Below are 13,771 nucleotides of genomic sequence, written 5' to 3' on the forward strand. Positions count from 1 at the left end.
GAAATGCTGAACAATACTTCAAGGGAGATACTACTCATTGGTACTCACCATGGTGTTTAAGTTTCTAGAACAAAACTGCCAGACATAATGTTATTTCTTGGAGCTGTCAGGCTTAAGTCATCACACATCTGTAGTAGGTGATCTGAGTTCAGGAACTCTTTCTGTCCACTGTGGATAGATGCTCTATAAAAAATGAAGATATATGTTGTAGGCCATCTGAATTGCTAAAGTTGAATGTAATAGACCCATCAAGTCCACCTCAGTGGTGCACTTATCTACTCACAGGGTAAAGATGGTTCAAGGAGAGGCTGGAATAGATGTTTAATAGGTGCTGGTATAGAAGACATTCCTGAGAAAGCTATTGATGAAGATGTCTGGAGAGGATACCCAGAACAGAGGCTAGACAGAGTAAGAGAAATAAACTAGGTATTTATTTGAAAGGCCTTCAAAGGATACACCTTGGGCAGTACAAGAGCCTGGCCAAGGCTACATCCAAGATGGATGATGGGTCATGAGTTTTTCCACACTTTTATAAGTTTGGTCCAAGTGCATATTGAGATTAATTGTCTGATTACAGCTTCAGGTAATGAAGTCGCACTCTCACAGTTTTGCTCTCCCCAGTTCACTTTTGTTTATACTTTTTGGGGCCTGAAGCTGGTGACCTTGGTTCTCAGGCTGGAAGAAAATTGTTTTGTCTAATTAAACTGTGAAGTGCTAACACTCTATATGAAGTTCACAGTTATATACTAATGCAGTACAAAATATGAAAAATATGAGAGCTAAAACAAGGCATCAACAAAAATAAGAGAGTAAAGGAAGAACAGGGAAGCCTTGACATTGCTGCAGTAGAGGGAAGAGTAGGAACATACTTAAAAACCAAAGGGATTTATTCCAAACCAAACTTAAGGTGGTGGTTCCACAAGATGTTAGGTAGACATCTGTGTCCCACTGTTTTTAGTGGAAGGCAGCTGGAACTACAAAGAGTGAGCAGCACCACGTCTGTCCTAGACAACAAACTCACACTTGAGTTTCATTTTTTGTGTTCTGTACCAAATCCAGCAGTGATGCAGCAGCTGAATTGCTTTTGGGTTGTATCAAGATAATTTCCACTGGGTAGTTCCTGCATGCATTCCAGTATAAACTGGTAGCAATGTTAGTTACAGTGAGTGAATTCCCTCTCAGCAGATCCAGCTGGAAGAAAATACTTCCTCGGCTACTTACTGTTTGTATGGTGGAAGTAGCTCATGCTTGTGTCATCTCCTTCTCTCAGTCACACAGGCAGGTATCAAATTTGCCTGCTGGCTAGGTTCCAAGAAAGAGGGAGATGGCTCTTTAAAGACTCCTTCATAAAAATAAAAAGTCTGATCTCCTTTTAAAATTAAAAATTGATTTATAACAAGTTGAAAAGGGTTGCTTTTGTCCTCTAAAAATGATAAAGATAGTGCTTAGAACAATGACTGAGAACACTCTACTAGATATTTCTTACAACATAATAACTGATCAGAGGAGGGAGGCTAGAAAGAAAATAAAAAACCCTCATGAATATGTAAGGAGTCAGTAGAACCTTGCTTTGATTTGAAATATTGGTGGTCTCTTTTCCCATTCCCAGTACCTATGGTAGATTTACATGGGTAATTTCTATCAATGCTAATGGGGATTGTAAAGTAAATCCCCTATGCCTCAATGGGAAAATAGACCCCTTGGTTTTCCATCAGGAGCCTGTGTGCTTGTGTTTTCATCAGAAACATGTTATATTGCAACAGGAAAGATGTACAGGTATTTACTGATACAATTTGTTGAAGTTTTCACATGCAATTCACCATGATGTAAAGCCTTCATTAAGATGGGAAAAAAAGCCACTAACCCTTTTTCCCCCCACAGTCTTTCAGATATAATTTCCAGAAGCCCACTAGAATATTGAATTCTGATCAAGAGAAAGGACAGGCTTTATCCCAAGCATCTTTTAGTGTTAAACAACTGAGAAAGGACTGAGGGAAGGATGATCTTTGTATTTGTTGTCTGTTAATAAAACTCTTCTAATTTCTGGGGCTCCCATTTCTGGGTTACCTGCTTGTCTTACTGAAAGGCACAGAGTTAAGCTGGTGCTATTAAATTAAAAGTAGTCTTGAAATTCATCTACTTACAAGTCTACTTATAACAGGTAGGTGAAGGGTATTGGTGGAGCCAAGTTGAGGAATTGTGATTAATCTGTCGCAGAGCTAAAGATAACATTCTTTTTTTCCCCTCTGTACCTGTAACAATGGGCTAAACACTTTATGGACCATTGAAAATGTAAAATCTCATCCATGCCCCAAGGAAATTCCAATGAATAGACTGTACAAAGGAAGGGTGAGATCAAACTAGGCAGAGTCCTGCTGAGTCAGAAACCTTTTTGTTTCGTTTTGAGATTCTCAGCCTGTTTTCCAAATAACTTTTTAGTTCTCAAAAATCCTTTTATTTGCAGCTGAAACCTTGGAGAGATTAAGCCAGTGATGCTTTTGCATTTGCATTTGCTAGATTTGCAGGGAATTTTTTAACTACTCCATTTATCTTAATACAGTTTAACAGATTATATCCATGTATGATATTTTAAAACACCAAAATTTGTAATTGCAGTAGTGTGGAGAATCTAAATACCTGAGGAGATGAGGAGTGTGACACCCAGAAGATGTCAGCTATCTTTAAGTGATGCATTAGTTTATCTTTACAGGTAGCTCACCTTTGGAGTGTGGCCATGAGTTTTCTCAAGTCTGACAGATGTTGCTTCAGGTCTGAACGACTGTATGGAAGGATATAGAGAGCAAGTGCCTGGTGGTGGCCAGATTTTCAGTTATTTCAAATGAGGATTAAAGTCAGGGAATCTGTGTGGGTCTAACATCAGAGATCTCTAGTGGAAGAATACAACCCAAACCTAAAAAAGTATTCATAACTTGGTTTGGCTTCAGAGGAAAGCAGAAGTAATAATGAAAAACATGAAGATTTATAAGTGGAGATTAACGAATTGCTTATGTTCACTTTAGCTAGATAATGATGAAAGGACACCTGATAATTGTCAGGCTACAGAAGTAAAAGGGAAGTATGCTGGCTGAAGTCCACATGTGACACCAAGTGAGGTTGTTTTGTCAGGTGTATTTGTACCTATCTTCATAAAGTGTCATCCCTCCTCCTGCAGTCTCAAGCAGTAAAATGACTGTAAGGACATTTGGAAAGGGTGGGAGGTGCATCCCATCTTGCCTCAGTTTCAATCAGATACTGTTAGGTGTTCTGTTGAATTTTGAAATTTTTATTTGCAGCATTAAAATTAGGGATACAGCTGTCTTAAGCTGAAGTGTAGGATACACTATTCTGCAAAGTTTGAAATCCCTCTACTGTTGCAGCCTGTTCTAATTCAGAACAAAAACTGCAAAACTTCTGGAAAGTAAAGAAGTAATAAATGCACTGCTGAGGGCTAGAACTAGAACTATGTAAATTCCATTAAACACTAGTAAGAATTACTAGAGAAAAGGAATCTCTTGAACTACTATATTAATTTTCAAAGGAAAACTATGGAAAGCCCATCTTGTAGGTCACAGTGATGGAAAACATCATAGAAAACAATCCCACTCTAGCAAACAGAAGAGCATATTTGAAAGTTTTAATTGCTGGTGGGTCTTCTCTGTCCTGCTTTTTTTTTTTTTTTTTTTGGTTTTTTTTTTGTGTTTCTTTTTTTTTATCTTTTGTTTTGTTTTTGTTGTTTTTTCTCTCTCCAGGGTATTTTATTTTCATTCTCTCTTCTTCACATGGTAAAAAATCACCTGTAACATTCAAGCAGTTTAAAAATTCCTAGAACCTCATTTTATGTACAGTACAAACCTTTATTGCACAGACTGTCTTCATTCTTTTTAAGACTGTTCCGGGAGATAGGCTTTTTTTTGTGTGTGTGATAAAATGAGTATGTTTGTAATGAGGCTTGGTGCTTTTGTTATTCAAGATGAACCAGCCTGAAAATGGAGAGCCTGCTGTGAGGAGTGCATTATATTCACACTCTGAGCAGTCTTCTCCAGCCCATGTAACATTGCATCCCAACTCAATATAATTGCACATATTAGTAATTGAATAAAAACTAGTGGTCCCTTCCTCTTAAAAGCAATCACATTGAAAATTATTCCCTTTCATGCTTTTGATCTAATTTTACAAACTGATGTATTGATCATAGTTTCAAACACCTGTTAATTGTTGTCTGGGTGATTTTGTGTGGGTTACATCTCGCCCATTCCATTCTGCTCTCTTTCAGGAGAAATCCCAATGGTGAATTCATCAGTTGGACCAAACTGCTGTACATGTAATTGCCAGTCAACCCTGCAGGCAATTCTTCAAGAGCTCAAGACCATGCGAAAATTGATGCAGCTTCAGACAGGTACAGTGACCAGTCCCGTATGTGCAGACACGTGATAAGCATCGAGCTGAGGATGGCCCAACTTGTTGCAGGGGTGTTGGACAAGATGGTCTTTGGAGGTCTCTTCCAAACACAAACTGTTCTATGATTCTGTGGTCTTCCTGTTAGGGAGTGGTCTAGGAAATTAAAAGTCTGTGTGGGTACTCAGGAAAAAACAGATTGTTTCCTGCTCTCTTGACACATCGGTCAAAGTCAGATTTTCACAGGTTTCTTGGTAATGCAACTTCTACTTTTCAGATCCTTACCTGTAACATAGGATTTTATCTTGTAGCCTTTTAAGGCTAAATTGAAAAGAAAATTAATGTGATCAGATACATAATAAGAGCTGAGTGGGCAGGTCAATATCCATAACCCATGCAGTTTATTTTCGCAGTGCATTGATTCAGGGGTCCCGAATGCTACTTCACCTGTGTTCTGCTTACCAGTTCACTAATCTTAGGGGTAAGAAAAGTAAAATTTGAAGGTAGCTGAAAGTTACCAAATAGCTCTTCATTCAAACCTCTTCTAGCTCTGTGGTAGTCTCAGCTGAGCTAGCCACTGCATGTCCTGGCCTCCACCCTTCCTCTGGCTGTGAAGTACCAGCTTTCAGTGTGTATACCAGCAATAATCTGTTCACTGGAGAAAGAGTTTAATTTTCTCCTAGGTTGGGAGCTGAAACAGAACAGTGCAGAGCCAGAGGAGTGGTTGAGCCAGCAAGATAATGAGAATGTGGTAGGTAGAGTTAGGTCGTTATAGGCTGATGTGAAGCTGCAGGCTCTGTGCTACCTAAAAATTAATGTTAATACTAATGAGGAAATAGAGATGTTGAAGATTTTTGTCAGTTGACTTGTCCATCCAACATGAGTGATGGGAACTGGAGCCATGGAGGCTTCTCTTGTGGAGAGGCTGAATAAGACCTCTGTAAGAAAAGGGAGTGTTGAGTAATTAACTGAAATATGGGTGGAGTGAAGGGCTGACTAAACTCGTTGTCTCCACATTGTATAATGTTTAAGTGAGTGATGGGAACAATCAGACAGGTTTTGTAATATCAGTTGACACACATAAAAATGCTTTTCTAGAAGTCATCAATTTACAAAAAAGAACACAACAGCCCAGTTTTACAATTTTTGCTGGTACATGGGATTCTTCACCATTCTTCAAATGGGTCACACCAATTTCATTGAAAGCACATGGGTGATTGAAAAATGGCTTGTGAGTGAGAGTTAGAAAACTGGGGTCTATGCCAAAAGAGCTAACTCCTCAGTAGCAGAACATTTCTTATTTATTATCTATCTGCAGAGTAAGTACCTTTGTTAATTTGTGAATCTTTTGATTCACTTGGAATACTTCATGTTTTCTGAAATTATGGTTTTGCAGAGAAAAAATCATTTGGCATTTTTGTTGCTGAAAGAAAAAAAAAAATTCAAATTGAAAATGTAATAACTTACTTTAGTATTCAAACACCGTACTGTCTTAATTATAAACTGTATATCATGGTCTTGTAAATCCTTGCCAAAAATTAAATATTCCAGAAATCTTTTAATAAACAATAGTCTGAGGTTTATTTTTTTTTCCTGAAGCTTTGTAGATGAGGACTTATTGTAGCTCGCTCATATCTTGAATGAGTTTGATCTACATGATATATGATGCATCTTTTGGTTTTGTCTTCATTTGTTTTGACCTTGATCTTAGTGATTTATCCACAAATATAATTGTATCTTGATAGCATTCATCTGAAGGGGTTGTACATATTGGTGCAGGTTCAAGATTGGTGCCTTAATTTGTACAAATGATTGTGGATACTGGAAAATGCAAAATATTGATAAATGTAAAATATGGTTTCTTGTATTTCAGAGGTAATACATGTCAGTTTTTGTGTATGAACAAAACAAACCAATGCAACTTTGAGTTACTTTTTTTCCCTAGAAATTAAACTATTGAATAGTGTTTTCACTCATTCTTGACATAATGGTACTTGAAATGTTCTTGCTGAGCTAATTAACTTGGAGACCACAGTCATAAAAATAACTGTAATTGCATTAGCACTTGTATTATCTTACTTATCAGGAAGAGATTCTCAAAGACAGTGAGATTCTCAGTCATTCAGAGGACACACAAATTAATAATCACTTAAGTGCTTCATGTCAGCAACCATCCAGTGGTCACTAGGAAAAAGAACTGTGTATTCCTAATTTTCTTAAAATACTGTTCATCAGTATGGCTTGAAAAGCCTCACAGCAGAGCTCACTGTCATTATCCCCATTGTACAGATTGGAAAATTATGCAAAGGTGATAAAACTTATTTGTTTCCTATGCACCAGCAGCCCTGAAAATCACATCACTTATCTAGAAAATAAGTTCAGTGAGTCAGTAGTTTAATGGTGCATCTGTGTGGTTATTCATGGGCTTTTGTCTCTAAAATTAATTCATTAATTTCTATCATTCAGTTGGGACTCAAAACAGACAGCAGCCTCCTGTTCCTCTGATTTGTGCACAGAAGTCATCAATGTCAAGAAAGAGAAATAAAAAGAGAAAACTGCCCCTCAAAGCTGTTGAAACAGTTACCATGAATAAGAAACCCAGCTCTCCAGAGAACGAGAAGAGGCTGACAGCAAACTCCGAACCATCGAGTCTGCCAGCAATTGAACCCCCCCTGAAGCCTGAGACCCCAGGTTCAGGGTTTGGAATTATCCTTGAATCAGCTTCATCAGATGTAAGTTAAAATTTTAATATGAAGGACTGCAGGATTTTGAAATACTGACTCATTCAGAAGAGTCAGTACTCAAGCCACATGGATGCATCTTCCCACTTTTTGTTAGAATAAACTAGCAAATCTTGGGAAGGAGTGAATGGAGATGTTAGGGCTAGATGTGTGGAGTGCTCATAATGGGGTTTTGGAAGTTTTTTTCCCACTTTCACAAGCATGAAGTTTTTCCCTGAGTTCAAGTCTCCTGTTATTTGAACTTTCAGTGGAAACTTGTTCTTCATCTCTCCCCGTGCCAAGAGCCACGGTTGAGATGAGGAGCCATGAAAAGGGCAAAGTGTGTAAAGCATTCACTGCCCCATCATTGCTGATGAGCCTGTGTAGACCACACGTGTCTTTATCATGCCTGTATTTGTGTTCTTTCCTGCTTTTCTGCTCCCACTGACTTTGGGGGACTCCTCATCTCTAGAAAATTCATATTTAGTCTTTGCTGAATTGGGTAAATTGGTCTTGATTGCTGTGTGTGCTGGAGTAAGGCCTCAACACTATTGATAATGGCAGTGTGACTAAAAAGGCCAAAATTCGCCCACTCTAAGAATGTGTACTTTTCCCATAGAAAGTTGAAGTAAGCATTTTTTCTTGATTCATGTACACACTGATAGAAATTCCATGTATCTGGTGGATGATTGGCTTTGTTTAATGACCAAATTGATGTCATCCTAACCAGTTCACTGACAAGTAAACTGTTCATTAATTCCTCTAATATATTTTTAATTTTGAGCAGGCTCTTTCCAATTTCCTAAGTACTATGAGCTAGAAAAACATAATTAAATTCAGTATCAATAAGCGTAAATGAAAACAATGCAGCAGATAATATTCTATCCTTCTGGAAGAGGGAACTAATAATAAAAAAGAGCAGTCAGGATAATTCAGTTACAGCAATGCAAGCCACACCACTAATTAGGTTGCAGTCTCATGCCACAGAGTCAGTGTAGTGGTACAGAGTAACTAGTTTGATGCTTTTTTCTGAGGGTTTCCTTTTGTAGTACTGAGCTTAATAATGTTTGAGGTAAAGGTTTGGGGAGGACTGGTAATTTATCTTCAGTATGCAATTTGTGCTTATAATTTTTCTTTGCTTGTGGCACTCTTGTCAGCTTGAAACACGGTTTTGAAAACAGTTCTGTGCTTGCAATGGAATTTAATTTGGCTTTATGAATGTGTTCCATTGCTGGACACGATTCTTTGTAGTTGCCAGTTTGACCTAAGGGAAAAAAAAGAAGAGAAAACACGTGGCTCATAAATCAGGTCTTCATTTGTCCTTCGATGCTTGGAGCCCCTGCTTGCCACAACAGTTGTTTGACTAAATTTACAGTCAGAACCCCAAGACAAACAAATTGATTTTGTTTTCTCTTTGGAAAGGAAACATTTGAGTTCTGAAAACAGGTATGTTTAATGCAAAAGTAAAATGTGACCTTAAGTATTTTGAGAAGGCTTAAGAAAGTAACTTCTTTGAGAACAAATGGCAGCATTATCTTTTTCTATTTTTTTATAAGCATCTCTTGTGTGGTCACAACCAGCATGTCTGTGTGCCTGAAAAAACCTGAAAGGTGTTTTACAAAGCACCATAAATGAATGTTCCCTTGAGAATATTCCACAGGTTGTCTGTAGTGTGTGCTGTGTCATACATCACCACTGCTGCCACTGATATTTTGCCAACATTTATTGAACTTTAAGAAGAATCCAAGTTTAATGGGTATAAAATTAGGGTTGCCAAAACCAGTGCAATTAGTTCAGACCTGCTGAGATGAAATACTTGTACTTAGGTGGAAAATGTCTTTGTGAGACAAACCCTTAATCTGGCCCATGGATCAGAGAATCTGCTTCTTAAATGTAATGATCTGATTACAATTCCTAGTTGAACTTGTGTTTGTTTTACAGTTGTAATATTTCATTTGTAACCTAATAATTTTTCATCTACATATTACAGCCTACTAAAATATCTATGATTAAATCTTATTCACTGCCTGTTAATTTTAGCACAGCAAAAGCCTTTAGCATTCAGGTCTTCTTTATTTTGTTATTCTTCTTTATTTTGTTGTTCACAAATAGTTTACCCTCCAGTTCTTTTGCCATGATCATTATCAATTAATAAGTGCCTTTTCTCTGAGAAATCACATTCAAAGTGGTCATGAAGTTCAAATGGTTACTGATTGTCTTTGATTGAAGAATAGCTAACTACTAAAGGAAAGCAAGAATAAATCACAGTTTTGCTTTCAAACTGTTTCATTGATAAACAAATTGATCCCTATATTAAGAATAAAACAGTTAAAACTAATATAATATAAAATAAAACTAAAATAATACTAACTCCTCCACAATGGTACAGTGGTAAGGTTTGAAATGTATTTTACAGCTGTATTGTAGGGTGTATTGTAGCTGTATTGTAGGGTTGGTGCACCTGCCAAAGCATAATGCAGATGTCCTAAGGTAAGACTAGGGAAGTGGGAAACAACCCACAGAATGGAAGAGAAAAAGCTCATTTGATTTTTCAGTACAAATACAGAGCAGAGCCTCATGATCCTTCTGGCTTTTTGGGTTTTAAGTAGGAGGTGTCAGAAAAGGTACCAGACGAACAACTGGCTTTTGTGGAGGGTACCAGAAATAGTGTGGCCAGCAGGACCAAAGCAGTGACTTTCCCTCTGCTCAGCACTCAGGTGAGGCCTCACCTCAAATCCTGGTGTCAGTTTTGGACTCCTCACAACAGAGACATTGAGGGTCTGGAGCCTGTCCAGAGAAGGGCAGTGGACCTGGGGTGTGTGTCGTAGAGAAAGGGGTGCTCAGGGGTAACCTTATCACTCTCTGTAACTCCCTGACAAGAGGGTGTAGCCAGGTGGGTGTTAGTCTCTTCTCCCAACTAACAAGTGATATGACAAGAGGGAATGGCCTCAAGTTGCACCAGGGAAGGTTTATTTTGGATGTTAGTAGAAATTTCTTCCCCCAAAATGGTTGTCAAGCACTGGAACAGGCTGCCCAGGGAAGTGGTGGCAACCACCATCCCTGGAGGTATTTAAAGATATGTAAAGGTGGCACTTGGGGACATGGTTTAGTGATGGGTTAATGGCTGGACTCAATGGCTTTTTCCATCCTAAACTTTTCTGTAGTTCTGTAATTTCTCTGCCCTGGGTGTCTGTATCATTGAGGTCATCTTAGATAGCTATCATAAGACCAAAGAAACAGAATAGGGAAGGTATCCTTCATCACCATGTCAGCTGCATTCTGGTTTTTGATTTACATGAAGTAGAATTTTTCCCAAGTTGTGAACTTGGCTCGCATTTATTTACTCTTGAAAATCTTTTCTGTCACCAGAAGTTTAGAAGTAACATATTAAAAACCCACCTACATCTGAATATTGTCAAATGTCAGTAACTGACTGTTTTGCTGGATCCAGCATTTTAAAAGTTCTTGAGGTAAGAAAACAAATTTTCATCCCGAACAAGCTGAGGAACTACATGCTTCTTAGAATTTTTGTTGTTGTTGCTGTCTGCATATTTTAAGATTCTTCATCCTGGCTTCCCAAAGCATTGTAATTTTCAGTTTTATCACACAGTACACATCCATATCCCATAACAGTACATGCTTTGGAAATATTCTACTTGCTGCAACACTCTTCATACTGATTTTTAAAAATCCATGGGAAAAGAATTACACAGCCAAATTGTTCTGAGACTGGCAGCCCTTTCTTCTGTCTAGACTCAAGATGTTCACAGGTGATATGACAGGAGATGGCATTTGCTCTTGTTCTGTAAACATCTTTGAAAATGCATCATCATTTGTGGATATATTTCATGTAGGGGAAAAAAGGGCAAGTTCTTAGAAGCAAGGCTATAATGTTGGCTTATTTCCTCACATCATGATCACTGATTCTTTTACTTCCTTGCCAACTTCTAAACAATATTTTCAAAATTTTAGTTTATTCACAGCATGTCTTTGTTCTAGATATATAATTATTCAATGAAGAAATCTTACCATAAACATTGTATGGTACTCACAGAAGAAAATTCTGTAATTTCTGATATGTACAGACAGGGGCAGCAAAAAGACTTTTGGTAAGGGGACTTCCTCAAAGGCCTTTGTCTGCTTTGGCCCTCAGTGTACTTGAGAGAAAACTCTTGTGAAATACAGCCTAATTTTCTTTTCTCTTCTTCCCCTCCATTTCACCTTCTGCCAGTCACTTAAATCCCTGTGATTCACTGCTGAGGATTTTTGTACTGAAATAAATTTCTGTCTAACATTGTTTTCTAAACATGTGTTTTGGGACTGTGAAAAGGGGACAAATGGATGCCCAGCAAGTGCTGGCTCCAGGGGCAGCCTCAAACTCATCTTCTGCTTATCCTCATATGGGCCATATCTTTGCTGGAAGCCCTCTTGGGAAGCCACATGGATTGGGCCAGTATCCCTGCATTTGTGCTTCTTGGAAGTGCCTGGCTGCCCCACAGCACACTCGTTCACAGCATTTGGCAGCAAAACAAGTCCATTAAATGGTTAGATAAATGTCCAAAAAGCATCGCTTTGGAGCACTGCTCTGGGATGATCCTCTGCTTTGTTGTTATTACCCAACATTAAAAGGTATCTCCTGTCTTTTTGCTAGCTGTATGCCTAGAAATGATGTCAGTAATTGTTAACTTTTGCAGACACTAGACAAGGAGTGTAATTGTTTGATTTGCCTTTTAAGGTGCTTATTCACTGATGGGGTTTGATTTCAGTGAATTAGGCTGCTGTGGTCCTGAATAGCTGGGTAGACATTCATGGTTTGATGAAGTGATTGTAAAGTCTCACCAGATGCATGATTGAAGTAAAATAATGTCTTTGAATGCTCGTTTAATTAAAACATTTCTATTCTTTTGGTAGCCAGAAGTGCAACTTGCAGAAGGCTTTGACGTCTTTATGCCGAAATCACAGCTGGACTCTATCTTATCAAACTATACTCGCTCAGGAAGTCTGCTCTTTAGGAAGCTGGTCTGTGCATTTTTTGATGACAAGACTTTGGCTAACTCTTTACCAAATGGCAAAAGGAAAAGAGGGCTCAATGACAACCGGAAAGGACTAGACCAAAATATTGTGGGTGCAATAAAAGGTATGTTTTCTGCTTTCTTTCCTATGTGTAATTAGAACATATTCTCAGCTAAGGAGAGTGTAAGGGGATTAGAATTTCTGACGTGTGTTAGGTCTATTAAAATATGCAGTCTTATTTTTATTCCCTTTCATTCACTTGTTAAAAATAGCTTCTACGGGGACAGCTTGTGTTAATTTTAAGCCAGTGATCCTGGTTTCTGAAGTCAGACTCTAAGGTTAGAAACTCAGTGTTCATGTAAGATAATTATTTTTTTCCCCCAGATATCAGAGATCCAAAGAAATCTTGAAAACATAATGACAGTGTAACTGATACCCTTCAATCAAAGTTGTGAGTCTTGCCCTGTGTTTGATTGTGTCTGCTCTATAAATTTTTCGGTAATTGGTGGCTGGATTGGGGAGAGATGGAAGATAACTCTGGCATGAGATGAGTTTGATGCTCATAAGTACAGTGATCCTTCTCTCAGGGGAGCAAATTTCTTGGTGTGAGCACCTTTTGCTGGGTGATTTTTCATAGCCATCACTGCTATCTAGCTTCCAGGAAAACATGTACCTTCAAACTCTGTGATGAAAGCATATGTAGAGCTGGTACTAGGCCAGAGTTTCTGAACTGGATTCTATTTTGAAATCTAATATTGTAGGGACAATACCCACATTACCAAAAGACAGGCCAGAAATAAGTGCTAAGAGTAGAGCTTATTTTAGAGGCTGTGACTTGTTCTCAGGTACAGGTTGCTAATTTAGGAGACACGGGACAATTAGAAGAGCTTCTATGAGTCCATTGGCAGCAAAAGGAGGCACTAGAATCTTCTGCAACTACCTCTGTGCCCTCTTCCCATTAAAGGAAAGCATTGACAAACTGTCTTGAGTCCAGTGGAGGGACCACCAAGACTTATGCCTTAACCACTTCCCCGCTTCAGTACCAAATGAGGGAAGGCTGAGAGAACTGGAGAGAAGATGATTCAGGATAAACCTTACTGCTATTCACAACTACTTAATGGGCTGATGTGGAGAAGTGCAGTCAGAGGCACAAGAGGCACTGAGCACGTGGAAAATGGCAATTTGATAAGGAGAAGCATTTTCAGCATAAAAGTGGTTGAGCAGTGCAGTAGGACCTCAGAGGGACTGCAGGATCTCCATCCTTGGAAGCATCCAAAATGTGACTGGTCACAGGCCAGAGCATTATGATCTAGTTGGCCATGCTTTTTTTTTGCCTGTGTCATAGTCCTAATATATCTTACAGAGCAACTGACACGCTTTCTTACAGTTACACTTGTATTTAGGTTTAAATCACAAACACTGTTTTGTACCTTCTTTTCTTGAGCTCAGTAATCTGCAAAAATCTGAGTCTGAATTCTCTTTATCTGTATCTCATTGTTCTTTAAAAGCTTTAATAAATAAGTTAAATGAAAGAAAGAGGAGTTCAAAATGACTTCAAAAAAACCCACTCTAATTTGAGCAGTACTTGATAAAATAAATATTTTACAGTAAACGCAACAGCACTACCAAAATAACAGCTGGTA

At 38.3% G+C, this 13,771-nt stretch overlaps 1 protein-coding gene across 3 annotated transcripts in view; it reads left to right on the forward strand.

Annotated features, from left to right (window-relative positions):
• BEND7 (BEN domain containing 7) overlaps positions 1-13,771 on the forward strand; it is a 50,357-nt gene that overhangs the window by 18,863 nt on the left and 17,723 nt on the right. For all 3 annotated transcript variants that reach the window (XM_056508786.1, XM_056508793.1, XM_056508801.1), the window contains 3 exons: positions 4,274-4,396; positions 6,862-7,127; positions 12,027-12,252. In XM_056508786.1, the coding sequence (XP_056364761.1) occupies positions 4,274-4,396; positions 6,862-7,127; positions 12,027-12,252 (615 nt within the window). The remainder of the gene's footprint in view (positions 1-4,273; positions 4,397-6,861; positions 7,128-12,026; positions 12,253-13,771) is intronic.

This window comes from Oenanthe melanoleuca, chromosome 1A, assembly GCF_029582105.1.
Source record: "Oenanthe melanoleuca isolate GR-GAL-2019-014 chromosome 1A, OMel1.0, whole genome shotgun sequence".
In the NCBI taxonomy this organism is placed as follows: domain Eukaryota; kingdom Metazoa; phylum Chordata; class Aves; order Passeriformes; family Muscicapidae; genus Oenanthe; species Oenanthe melanoleuca.